General features: G+C 49.6%; 1 protein-coding gene across 4 annotated transcripts in view; it reads left to right on the top strand.

The window, feature by feature from the left end:
• SFSWAP (splicing factor SWAP) overlaps positions 1-12,694 on the top strand; it is a 79,889-nt gene extending 67,195 nt beyond the window's left edge. For 2 of the 4 annotated variants that reach the window (XM_049865198.1, XM_049865201.1), the window contains exons 15-19: positions 1,373-1,528; positions 2,837-2,962; positions 10,415-10,579; positions 11,754-11,826; positions 12,323-12,694. In XM_049865198.1, the coding sequence (XP_049721155.1) occupies positions 1,373-1,528; positions 2,837-2,962; positions 10,415-10,579; positions 11,754-11,826; positions 12,323-12,388 (586 nt within the window). In that variant the 3' untranslated portion in view covers positions 12,389-12,694. Of the gene's footprint in view, positions 1-1,372; positions 1,529-2,836; positions 2,963-10,414; positions 10,580-11,753; positions 11,827-12,322 lie in introns of those variants that run through there. The other 2 variants (XM_049865199.1, XM_049865200.1) reach the window with 2 other exon arrangements.
• The last annotated feature ends 868 nt before the right edge of the window (positions 12,695-13,562 follow it).

The raw sequence follows: 13,562 nt of genomic DNA, 5'->3' as shown, positions 1-13,562 counted from the left end.
TTTGGGAAGATGTCCTTTGGTGTTAGCTTTACCTGTCTTCAGTGCTAGTCTAGCATTTTGAGGGAGGTTCTGTGTTGAACTTCGAATTTCATCATTTTAAGATCTCCTCCAATGAAGAGAACCTAAGTGATAAAGATACATTGCGTTCTAGACGTTCGCCCCCTAAGTAATTCTACTTTGGGGAAGAGGAAGCTGGGGGTTAATAGTGACTTTTTTAACAGTTGTATTCAATATTCAAAAAGAATTCAAGCGGGCAGAATTGGGATCATATTTTAGTTTGAAATGTGCGATTCATGACTCCTCTTCCCCTCAGTAAACGGCACAGCAAACCAATAAAGGTACCTAATGTAGTCGACTGATCCTGTTCCAGGAAGGGGCGAGGCAGCACTGTAAGTGTCCCACCTGTCACATTCAGAGTGCTGACGTGAAGTAACCGTAAACAAGACCCCGAGCAAACATGGGATGTGGTCAGTAGTTAATGATGCAGGAGGGAGGGGGAGCCACAGCAGACACCCAGCCTGTTAGGAAATTACTACAAACCCATAGATGAAATTTAGTCCGCAGTTCACACTTGAGGAAGACACAAAGCCAGGGGCCTCTCAGGTGTGAAAGCGCAGTTGTTATCCAGACCCTTGCTGCTGGGTCAGCTGTCCAGGTCGTGCAGCTGTGTAAAGCCCCACGTAGTGACGTGGACGGAGGAAGCAGGGAGATGAATGGTGACGTGCAGGTAACAGGAAGGTGTTTATAAATACGATCACCATCATCCAGATGAAATTTCTGGGATTTTATCATTGAAAAAAGTCTCATCGTGCCTTTACTTTGAAAGTAGAACGTTGTGATTTTTCAGGAAAGAATCTCGGAATTGCATGATGCTTGAGAAGTTTTCATACAGGTGGTCTCACCCCCTTTCAGAAGCCCCCAGGCACGTGGTGCAGATAACGTCCTTATGAAACGGGACTCCCGTTTCTACGCTGTGTTGTGGTGGCAATACTAAAAGCTCGGTTAACAGAATAAAAATCATTAAAGCTTCTTTAATTAAAATACAGCTTAAGGAATTATCTGATGTTGTTTACTGGCCCCAATTCTGAGATGGGCTTCGTTCCCAGATAACTTGCAATCTCGTATTAACAGCCACTCAACTTTAAAGCACCCTAATACTAAAAAAAAAAAAAGCCACTGCCAAATGGTACTGTATTTCAGAGTTGTGAGCTTGCAGGCATTGAAAGCTAACCTTTTCCTGATTCCTGGGTTTGTATAGAGTGCTACACTTCAGCTTTCCGTAAGGTGCTGTAGCTTTGACCAAGGTGCAGAGCTTTTTCAGGACTCTAGTCCCAGACCAGCATATTTCATTCTGGGTGCCTCCATACCACAGCCCCACAGCCCCCCCAGGGACACTGAGCACGGAGCCGGGGCACAGCGTCTGGCGAGCGGCAGCGGCGGCCGAGCAGAAGCGCTATCAGGCAGCCTCGACCACGAAAAGATTTGACTCCTGGAGCTCTTTTGAGGGAAAACCTGGTAAAATGTCAAGGTGTCTACTGACTCACCTTTGTAATCTCTTTTATAAGTCTTAGGAAAGGTCTGGGGGAAAAAAAGCCAAAGCTTTTGACAAGCTAAAAGCAGCTAACTTGTTAACAGTTGAGGGGAGAAGCCCGCCCCCAGCACTGTTCACTCTGGGGCAGGTCTAGTCCAGGACTGTCCAGCTTTTCCACCAATGACGCAGGCTTTTCTCTGTGACCCGAGAGTGGAATGCCACTGAGGGCTGATCGTTGGAGCGGCAGCATGTGTTGGGGTTTTTGTTCTGTTTTAATAAATGCAGGGAGGGGGGTTACTGCAATTAAAATGAGTCAATGTAGAATTTTTTTTTAAAGGCAGAATCAAACTGCTCTTCTTTATATTGTTTTCCAGTGGGTTGTCATGGAAACAGAAAGGGAAGAAATGAGTTTTTTGGGTTTTTTTTTCCCAGATTTCTGCTTATTGCAGGTCTTCCCAAAACAGTGGTTTTACTGAGTGAAAACAGAACTGCAACAAAAGTGCTAAGCCCAGCACTAGGGGCTCTGCCTTTAGGACCTGACCCCCATGTGGGCGAGGGTCCCGGGCAGGTTCCGACACTGACTGTGGGGTCCCTGCTGCCCGTGTGGGCTGTGTCCCGCTTGAGCAGACACAGTCTCTCAGGCACACCCAGAGCGAGAATAGCATACTAATGGACACTTTTCCACCCATGAAACCTCATCAGCTTCAGTTTTTTTAATTATTATGAGAATGGCATGTTCAGAATGGAGGTTTAGGCTTGATGCCACTGTGCCCACAACCAGTTCTTGGTGTTAATTCATGTTCATAGACCCCAAGAGGAGTGGGAACTAAAGAAACTTCCAGTTGACCCCCTAACTTGATTACTGTCTAGTTTCTGTCTCCACTAAACCTACCGTCAGTATTCAGAACAAGGAGAAGTGACTCCCCTACCTACTTTTGATGGAGATTTCAGTAAGCTGAAGGTTCTGGGGTGATAAAATGGGCAGAGGCGAGAAGAAGGAGGAGAAACAGGTCTGAGACAGCCATAGACTGCAGTCAGGCCTTTAATGTGGAGAATCGGTGGCTAATGGCCATTTGAACCAGCCGCTCAGCTAGCCTCTGGCCTTAGACGGGAGTGTGCATTGGTTAGGACCTCCGCACTGGTGTGGTGAGGAGAGGCGGTGTCTGCCGGTGGAGTAGGGGGCCGGGAGGAGCCCACCCCAGCACCTGCACAAGCTGTGCTGCCAAGGCCCGCAGACTAAGGCCACAGAAGATGGTGTCGGGCAGACCAGACTCAGGAACTAAACCCTGCTCCTCCTCTGTTCAGGTCACGGTCCCGGTCCCCCCGGAGAAGAGCTCACTCCCCAGAGAGGCGGCGGGAGGAGCGTGGCGTCCCCACAGCCTACCGCGTGAGCAACAGCCCCGGGGCCAGCCGGAAGCGGACACGCTCCAGGTGGGCCACACACTCAGGCGGGTGGGCTTAGTGTCGGAGTCACAGAGCACAGCTGTGGAAACTGAAGGGAGACTTGCCCTCAGTCCAGCCTCTGTGACTGCTATAGCCTAGACGGGCAAGGGAGCGGGCCCTGAACATTGCCGGCTGGGACCGCCAATGGGCAGGGAGGAACCCTGCTTTGGCTCACCTACCTGCCGGCGTTGGCTCCACGTCCATCTCCTGTGCTGGACCCAGCACAGCCCTGACGAACGCTTCTTTGCTGGCTGCGAGAAGAAAGAAGCGTAGGTGGACAGATGAAAAGAGGAGGCAGGGCTCCTGGTCCAAAGACTCTGTCTGGACACGCACAGAGTCACTGCTGCCGTCTGAGTGGTCCATGCCAGTGACTGCATGCACACCCGTGGCACCCACAAAGGCACAGGGTGGGGGCGGCGGGGGGCACTAGCAACCCGGTCAGGGTTGTACAAGGCCAGCACGTGGGGTTGGTCTGTCCTCTGAAATGGGAGCCCAGCCACATACCTGCTCTCCACCTCTGATCCCGGAGCCACTTCCTCACCATACAGGTGCAGCAAGAGGGCCAGTGGGTGCCCTAGGTGGGCTCCACTCTCACAAGAATGGCCTGGCTCCCGTCTGTGGCACTCACAGGGCTGTCATGACCCCAGGCCAGCGAGCACAGTGGGCAGCAGTCTCCATCGGTGCCACAGCAGGCCTATCCAACCTGTCCCCCGCTCTGGCCATGCCCTCGGCCATAGGTGCTTTCCAGGGTCAGGCCCTTCCTTGGTTTGCTCGGCTGGGCTCAGGTTCAGGGCTGATGGCGGCCGCCCAGGTGTTTCATAGCATTGAGCTTGTGCTTCAGTTCTCCCTGAAAACTAGGGGTCCTGAAGAGTGGAGCTGGTGCTTTCTATACGTGCTTCTTCCCGCATGGGTGCTACTACAGGCCCAGCCAGCACAGACAGCCAGCACCATCGTCCAGTGACTGGCACTCTGCAGTGGGGGCGGCAGTGTGGCCCCTCTGCAACCTTGAATTTTACAGTGCCGTGTCAGCATGCCCACGTAAGGCTCAGGACATGTGGGGTCCAGGACCTCAGGATCATGGTCTGGGGAGGTACTTGTGGGTCCAGGACTTTCAGGATAGTGTTGTGCGGGGCACCATGGATTCTAGGACTTCAGAGTCACGGTCGGGGGGGCACCTGTGGTTCCAGGACCTTCAGGTTCATGATGTGGGGGGCACCACAAATTCCAGGACTTCAGGGTCATGGTGTGGGGGGCACCATGGATTCCAGGACTTCAGGATTACGTTGTGGGGGCACCATTAATTCCAGGACTACAAGGGCACCTATGGGTCCCCCCTCTCCCTGGGCAAACACAGCCACTGCCCAGTGCAGCCCACCTGCTGAAGACTGTGGCCAGCCGCCAGCCTCACGTCAGCCCCTCCCTCAGATGCACTCACAGGAGAAGCTCTGAGAAGGCTAACGGGAAGTTCTGCAGTAATCTAGCCAGTCGTGCAGTGGTTTCCATTAAGCAGTAAGATGGGATCTCTTCTTCCTGAAAGCCGACCGACTGGCTAAGGCTTCACACCCAGCTCACTCAGCCCTGTGTGATTCACACCCAGCTCACTCAGCCCTGTGTGATTCACACCCAGCTCACTCACCCCTGTGTGATTCACACCCAGCTCACTCACCCCTGTGTGATTCACACCCAGCTCACTCAGCCCTGTGTGATTCACACCCAGCTCACTCAGCCCTGTGTGATTCACACCCAGCTCACTCAGCCCTGTGTGAATGGCATTTCCTGCCTTGGTCCTCCGTCAGCAGGCACACGTGGCTCTTGCGTTGTAATGGGAATCCGCTCTAAGATATTCTTCCTTAAGCAAGTAATTGTTTAACATTTCAAAATCATCATCACCTTCGGTTTATGGAAAGAGCACGGTCTAAAAATGGATTCTGGGTAGCAAAAGATCTCTCAACGGAAGAGTTCTTTGTCTTCAAATTAACCTTTGAGTTGAAAGAGCTGTCGCAGGAGAAGATGGTGATTATACTGGGAATCAGTGAGTGTCTTCTAACCAGGCTCAGATGTCAAAACCTGCGTGATCTTCCTGATACTGTCATTAGGACTTTAATAAGGCACACGTCCTGATAGATGGAATTACACCCTGTGAACCTAGCTCCGAGAGCTCTAAACTAGTTAACTCTGCAGAGGTGAATAGACTGGCAATTACCAGCCGATTGGGTCAGCTGTCGGTGCAAAACAGGTTCATTAGCAATTGAATTCTGTTAACCCTGTGGTCAGAACGTACCCTCCATTTTCCTATCTTGGAGTGCCTGTGGGCCTCCACACTGCTGTGACTGACGCACTCCCGCCATGCTATCACTCAGCCTCAGGAGATCACCCGACAGTGGGAGGGGGCTGCCTGCCCAGATCTGACAGGAAAGTTAACAAAAAGAGTGCAGTGAACTCCCTGTACATATAACCTTTACCTCAGTTCACCAAGTGTTCACATCTGCTTTCTCTCTCTCTCTCTAAAAATACAGGTTTTTTTTTTAACTTTGTAGATACAGATATACTTTGTTTTCTCTGAACCATTGGGAAGTAAATTGCAAGCTTTGTGTACTTCCCGTAAATACACCCCCATGGATCACGCACAAGGATGTGCTTCTCTCTGGCCAAAATGTCATCGGCGACCCGTGGACTCATCTGACAGGAAGTCTGTAAGGCGGTAAGAAAGGTAGAAGGCGCAAAGATTGGAAAAGAAAGTTGCCTTTTCACAGAATTATGTAAAATCCTAAGGAATCTACAAAATACCTGCCGGAACTAAAAAATGAATTTGCAAAGAGGCAGGATACAGTCAATATTTTTTAAAGTCAATTTCTATATACTACCAATCGCTGTTGAATCCGTTCTGACTCAGTGACCCAGTAGGACAGAGTAGAACTGCCCCGTAGGGTTTCCAAGGCTGTCATCTTTACAGAAGAAGACTGCCACATCTTTCTCCCGAGGAGCAGCTGGTGGGTTCTAATCAGCGACCTTTTGGTCAGCAGCCGAGCACTCAACCACTGCGCCAGGCTGTGTACTCCCCTAGAATAACTGAAAAATGGAGTTAAAAACAGCCCCATTCATCACAGCATCAAAATACCCAAACTGCTGAGGGGTAAATTCAACGAATGTGTGCCAGACATCTCTGTATTGAAAAACACAACATTCCAAAGAGAAAATTTAGACGATGGAGAGAGAGCCCATATTCACAGATTGAAGCCTTGGTGTTGGTCACATGTCTGCTCTCCCCAAGCTCATCCACAGACCCAACCCACCCCCGGTCAGAGCTCCCACAGTCTTTTGTTGAAGTTGGCACACTGATCCTAAAACTTGGGTGGAAATGCAAAGGGCCCAGAAGAGCCCAGGCAACCTTGATGAAGAGAAGTTTGAGGCTTATCCAACCCAATTTCCAGACCGACGAGAAAGCGGCAGGAGTTGAGGCTGAGGTACTGGTTAGGGGGCACAGGCAGAGCAGCCGGTGGGGTGGAGAGCCTAACAGGACCCTGCGTGGCCTCGATTCCTCACAGAGGCGCCAGAGCAGTCAACGAGGAGAGGAGAGGCATTTTGTCAAAATTACTAGAACAACCGATACCAGAACGGGAAAAAAGCAAACCACACACCACACACAAAAGGTACATCAAGATGGTCAGACCCAAACATAAAACCCAGAACTGTGCAACTTTGTGAAGAAAACAGAGGAGAATGTATTCTGACCCTGGTGGTGGCAAAAATTCTCAGGACTTAGAAAACCCTGCCATAAAAGAAAAAATAAGTTAGACCTCATTGAAATTAAAAACTTCCCCTCAAGCATCACAGTTAAGAGAACGGATAGGCAAGGCCCAGACTGGAGAACAGAGTCACAATCTGTATCTCTTAACAAAAGCCTTGTATCAAAATTAAAAGACAACGCAGCCCAGTTAAGAAATGTGCAAATGACTTGAACAGGCCTTTCTCAAAACAATATAAATGGTCAGTAAGCTCAGGAAAAGATGTCTGGCATCATTGGTATCAAGATGTGCAGATTAAATCCTACTAAGTGTTGGCAAGGGTGTGGAGCAACTGAAACTCTGTACTGCTGGTGAGGGTGTGAGATAGTACAACCACTTTGCAGACGGTTTGGCATCTTCTTGTAAAGTTAAACATACACAGCACCATGGCCCAGGAGTTCTGTTCCTAGGTATTTACTTGCTGTAAAGTAAACATTTGACCACAGAAACTTCATAATTGCCCAAAACTGGAAACACACCAATGTTTATTTACAGGAGAATGGATAAACTATGGAGTATTCATACAGTGTGTTCGTGTTCCTGAGTCTAAAGAAACAAACCGCCCCAACATCATGGACATTCTGTTGAGCAAAGGAAGCCAGACACACAAGAGTGGACGGCATGTGGCTCCGTGTCAGATTTCCGCAGTAGAGATGGTTACCTCTGAGCGTGGGGAGGGGAACATACTGAAAGAAGTGGCATTGAAGAAACTTGCTGGAATAGGGAGATGTTCTCTGTCAGGTTAGGGCTCTGGGTTTCACAGTGTACGCACTTGTTAAAACTTATCGGACAGACAGGGTATTTCGCATGACGTGAAGTAACCGCCATCAAGAAGAATGAACGAGTGGGCCTGCTCCTTCGGCACGTTCGTGGCAGGTCGTGTCATTTGAGACTAAGTTACAGCAGCGTTGTACCTGATTTACAGTTAAGAATGGGTACCCTGCCTTTAATTAATTCATGCAGGGGCCCATAGCTTAGCCAGATGGGGGTTTGGATCATTTTTGACTTATATGGCATGCTGGTAAATTTTGTTTGTTTCTATTATATATTTTAAAAGTAAAAGTATTATAATGACATGTATAAAGACCTGAAGTTAGAAAACCAAAAGGGAAGAACACACCCGACATTTCTCAAGCTGAAAGAACTAAAGAAAAAATTCACGTCTCGAGTTGCTATATTGAAGGATTCTACGGGAAAAATACTAAACGATGCAGGAAGCATCAAAAGAAGATGGAAAGGATACACAGGTCACTGTACCAAAAAGAATCAGTCAACGTTCAGTCATTTCAGGAGGTGGCATATGATCAGGAACCGATGATACTGAAGGAAGAAGTCCAAGCTGCACTGAAGGCATTGGCAAAAAACAAGGCTGCAATTGACGAAGTGCCAATCAAGATGTTCCAGCAAACAGATGAAGCACTGGAAGTGTTCACTTACCTATGCCAAGAAATTTGGAAGACAGCTACCTGGCCAGCTGACTGGAAGAGATCCATATTTATGCCTACTCCCAAGAAAGGTGATCCAACCGAATGAAGACATTATCAAACAATATCATTAATATCACACGGAAATCTGTTGAAGATCATTCAAAAGCGGCTGCAGCAGTATACCGACAGGGAACTGCCAGAAATTTAAACCAGATTCAGAAGAGGATGTGGAACCAGGATATCATTGCTGATGTCAGAAGGATCCTGGCTGAAAGCAGAGAATACCAGAAGGGTGTTTACCTGTTTTATTGACTATGCAAAGGCATTCAACTGTGGGGATCATAACAAATTATGGATAACATTGCAAAGAATGAAAATTCCAGAATACTTAATTGTGCTGATGAACAACCGGTACACAGATCAAGAGGCAGTAGCTCAAACAACAAGGGGATACTGTGTGGTTTAAAGTCAGGAAAAGTTTGCGTCAGGGTTGTATCTTTTCACCATACTTACTCAGTCTGTACTCTGAGCATATAATCCGAGAAGCTGGACTGTATGAGAAGAATGGAACATCAAGATTGGAGGAAGACTCATTAACAACCTGCAACATACAGATGACAGAACCTTGCTTGCCGAAAGCGAAGGGGACTTAAAGTATTGTTGAAGATCAAAGACCACAGCCTTCAGTGTGGGTTACACCTCAAGATAAAACAAAAATCCTCACAACTGGACCAGTGAGCCACATCATGATGAACAGAGAAGATGGAAGTTGTCAAGGATTTCATTTTACTTGGATCCACAGTCGACACCCACAGAAGCAGCAGTCAAGAAATCACACGATGTATTATTGCATTGGGCAAATCTGCTGAAAAAGAACTCTTTCAAGTGTTAAAAGCAAAGATGTCACTTTGAGGACTAAGGTACTCCTGACCCAAGCCATGTCGCTTCATATGGATACGAAATTTGGATAATGAATAAGAAAGACCGAAGAAGAATTGATGCCTCTGAATTACGGTGTTGGCAAAGAATATCAAAGATTCCGTGGACTGCCAGAAGCAGCAGATCTACCTTGGAAGGAGTACAGCCGGATGCGCCTTACTTAGAAGGGAGGGTGGCGAGATTTTGTCTCATTTACTTCGGACACATTGTCATGAAGCACCAGTCCCTGGAGAAGGATGTCATGCTTGGTAAAGAAGAGGGTCTGCAACAAAGAGGAAGACCCTCAACATGATGGGTTGACACAGTGGCTGCAACAGTGGGCTCAGACATAACGACAACTGTGAGGATAGCACAGGACTGGGTGGTGGGTGGTGTTTCTCACCGTTGTACACAGTGTCGCTATGAGTCGGGACCGACTCGAATGCACCTAACAGCAACATCATGTGTTTTAAAGGGATGCAATTTATAAAGCAAGAAACTGGTAACTATGGTCCTGTCTGAGGAGGAACCTGGTAGGTCGAGGGTGCGGAAGGAGCCTGAATACCTTTCTGAGCTGAGCGTTTCTTTTACTTAAAAAAAAAGTTTTACGGGGAGTGGGAGGAGGGTAGAGGCGTCTTGGAGTCAGGTTGGGAGAGGCATTGGAGGGCCTGTGGGAGGGGAAGGCTCCCCAGCCCTTCCTTTAGAGAATCCTGAGCATTCAGCAGTCCTAAGATCAGCACCAGGGTCAGAAAGAATGGTGAGCTCTGTGTCTGTAAATACTTTTAGTAATTTCCCGTTTTCTTTTTGGAAATTCTCAGTAAATCAGCATAAATGAAAGCAGTATAAACAGCATTTGCCTGTTTATCTTATTATGTATTTTAAATGCACATAAAGTGCTGATTATATGTTAAATTCCATGAGCCTTTTGTTGAAGAACCATAAATGTGAATAGGAACAGAAGCTCCCTTCCACGAGAAGATAAGATGGCTCTCATTTTACTCCAGGTGACTTGTTAAGCCCGCCGGTTGTTTTGCTGAGTGAGTGAGTGAGTGAGTGAGTGAGTGAGTGAGTGAGTGTAAACCTGTTGCCATGGAGTCTGTTGCGACTCACAGCGACCCAGTTCATAATGACCCTATATATGTGTATATATACACACCTGTATCTCCTAAAAGGAATTAATGTGTGTAGAAAGGTAGTATCACTGATGTGTCACTGCAGAATATCTTAGACCCCAAATGTGCTCATTCCTGCCTAGTGCCCTGTCCTTAAACCGGAATTACGTTTCTCTCATGGACGCGTTTCTCCTCCAGGAGTCCCCATGAGAAGAAGAAGAAGAGGCGGTCACGGTCACGGACCAAGTCCAAGGCCAGGTCTCAGTCAACATCCCCAAGCAAGCAGTCCACACACAGGACGTCGGCACACTCGGCCAGCATCTCTCCTGTGGAGAGCCGGGGGTCCAGCCAGGAGCGCTCCAGGTAACCTCGCCACCACCCTCACCTGCACCCTGGACCTCGACCTCTGGGCGTCACAGTAGGGGAGTGCAGGGAGTCAGAACTCAGTGCCGGGTCAGAGGCCCCCGGGGGGCAGACAGGAGTCTTAAAGTTCCCAACAGAGGGCTCGCCTGTCAGCCGGCGCCCGATCTCGTCTGCACTCCCTTCAGGTGTGAGCGGCGCTGTTCCGGGCTGTCCCGCGTGGGCAGAGTGCACGGGGCTCAGGCTGCAGTCGCCTGATGACAAGATAGCCATCTGTGTGGAGGTCCCTGCTTCCTAAGCTCCTTGTCACACAGAAATTGTTCTTGGTTTGCTCCTGGGGGCAGCCCCCACTGCAGAGACTGCACTTTATCCCAGGGGAGCAGGGGAGCCAGGATCATGCCTGTCGATGTGGTTACAGCGCCCCACTGGACCGGGACGCGGGCACACCAAGGCCAGAGTGATTGTCAGTGTTGGAACTGGCCAGGACCCAGATGCAGGCTGTCTCACTAGTCAGCTGATGGTCCTCCCGTTTGTCCGAGCGGCCTGAGAGTAGACTTTCCTGTCAGATCTCCACCCGTCCAGTGGCCCAAGCCCTGACAGGTGGGCTGAGATCATATCGTGTGGGAGAGAAGTTTGCTGGGACTTGGTCACGAACCTGCTGCTCTGATGAGTCAAGACAGTGCCCAGAGCTGGGAGTTACACATGTGGCTTTTCCTGTGAAAGCAACAGGGAGACCCAGCTGACCTAAGGTCACTCAAGGTTGACGGTGTGACATCACCATTAAAACATAGAGGCGTGGGTCCCCAACCACGGCGTGCCCATGGAGCTGCCCCTCGGCACAGAGCAAGGAGGGTCTGGTGGGCTCTGGAGCCCTCAGCCCAGAGAGGCCGCAGCTGGGGACTTCAGCCTCCTCCTGGCGCTTCTCCCCCCGCCCACCCCCCGTCCTCTTTTTAAATGCGTTTTATGTAAATGTTTATGTAAAAATATTCTCTGGGTTAGGTTGTACTTTATAAAATATTAAAACTCTGTGTAACAAATATAAGAATGAGATACATATTCATACTGTTATTTCTAGCGAGTGGGAGTACCGCTGTTTATGTTTTTCTTTGCACTTTGCTACATTTTAAGCTGTCCCAACAGTTTCTGTTGCCTCTCAGACTTCTGATCTCTGTTTTAGGGGAGTTTCTCAGGAAAAAGACGGTCAGATCTCGTCAGCAATTGTGTCCTCTGTGCAAAGCAAAATAACTCAGGTGAGACTGGAAGGTGGCTCCCTCCTCTGTCACAAAGGGGCCTGTCTGCCAGTGGTCTTTTTCCTCTGCTGGCTCTTGTTGCGTAGATTCGGATGGGCATCCTGGGCTGACACCGCCCCCCCAGGGGGCCAACAAGGTGGGAGGAGGGCAGCGGAAATGCAGGGTGTTTCCTCTGGGGCCTGAGGTCCACAGGGTTGCTGGCACTCCACAGGGCACTCAGCCCCCTCTCCTCCCAGAGAGTCAAGACAGCAGGGGCTGGACCACAACACTGCAGCCACTCAGCTCGTGAAGCCTTGCCTTTGTTTAAGCACTTAGTTGTCTGCGCCTTCCCTCTCCCAGCTCTCAGCTGGTGGAAGAAGCGCTGTCTCCTGTCTTTACCGGGATGTTGCCCTTAGTCATCTCCCACACGCTGGGGCTTTTCCTGAATCCACAAGGCGGCGCCTGGGTCTCGGTGGCACTCACGCCAGGTTCCTCCGTGTCCTCTCACCTTGCACAGGACCTGATGGCCAAAGTGAGAGCAATGCTTGCAGCTTCCAAAAATCTGCAGACCAGTGCCTCCTGAGCCCGAAGGCCAGCTGTGTGGCAGCCCCTCGGCCGCCCACCCACCGCTGGGACCGGAACAGGCGTGGCTATGGTCTGCGGTCTGTCGAGGAAGAGCTGAGATACTTCTTCTGTCCAGAGCTTCACAGACACCGCCCAGCGTTCCACCCTGGCCCCCTCGGACAAGTGGTGGCATTTGTAAATTAATTTTTGATGACATTTTCAGTTTAAGATTTTTGACCAGCAGTCTCTTACCTGTATATTTGTAAATAATATCATGTTTCTGTGAAAATGTATCAAATAAAATGAGAGGAAGACACCTTTTCTAGCTGGCACTGGGGCGGTCCCTTCCTTGCCTGGCCTGTGACTGTTGTTACCCTGTTGCCACCCACCCGTCTTCTGGATTTGCACCTCGTAGAGAAGCTGTGGGGAGACTGTGTGGGTGGCTGTGGAGTTTGCCTGCCCGCTCCACCGGCCTTGGGAGGAACCCTCTTACCCCCTCTTCTCTGCCACCACCCCACTTCCCGGCACAGCCCTCCATCCAGTTCCCCCGTAGGTATGGTCACTTCAAGGAGGCTTGGTCCCAGCTCACACATGGTTGCTGCTGGGAGAGGCTCTCACTTGGCCCACCACTTGGCTCTGGTGATGCCAAACAGTGGAAACAAGCTGTTCACGGTCATGTTTGCAGCCACCGGGGAGGCCAGATGGGCCCAAAGGGCTTCGTGGCAGTACCTGGATCTAGCTATTCCTGAAGATAGCCTTCCTCCTCCCTCAAGTCATATAGGCTGAGCACAGGCCCTTTTCTGATTAAGTCATTTGTGCTGGTGTTCTTTCTTTTGCATCCAGAAAGTCCCAACTAAGATGTTGTTGGCTGCCATCAAGTTGATCTCAACTAATGTTATCCTGAACCATCCCTTCGTCGTGCCTGAGCTCTGTCAGCTTTTGCCCTGGTGTCTCCTGAGACTCCAAATTACCCTCGAGAGCTTTTCAGCTCCAGTCCTACGTGAAGTCCCCTGTTGCTGAACACGGGCCACTGCAGTCTAACCTGCCCCGCGTCTTCTGTAAAACACCATAAATGAGGGCCTGCTGGTGCATCCTCCCTTGAGAAGCAAGTTTGTGTGTACAGCTTAACTCCCTTCTGGGTCACTTTTCCAAAATCAGAACGTGAGATTTATGATTTTGCCTTCCTTTAAAAT

This window comes from Elephas maximus, chromosome 22, assembly GCF_024166365.1.
Source record: "Elephas maximus indicus isolate mEleMax1 chromosome 22, mEleMax1 primary haplotype, whole genome shotgun sequence".
NCBI classification, from domain to species: Eukaryota; Metazoa; Chordata; class Mammalia; order Proboscidea; family Elephantidae; genus Elephas; species Elephas maximus.
The sequence above is the reverse complement of the archived record's forward strand: the minus strand, read 5'-3'. Positions and strand labels throughout refer to the sequence as shown.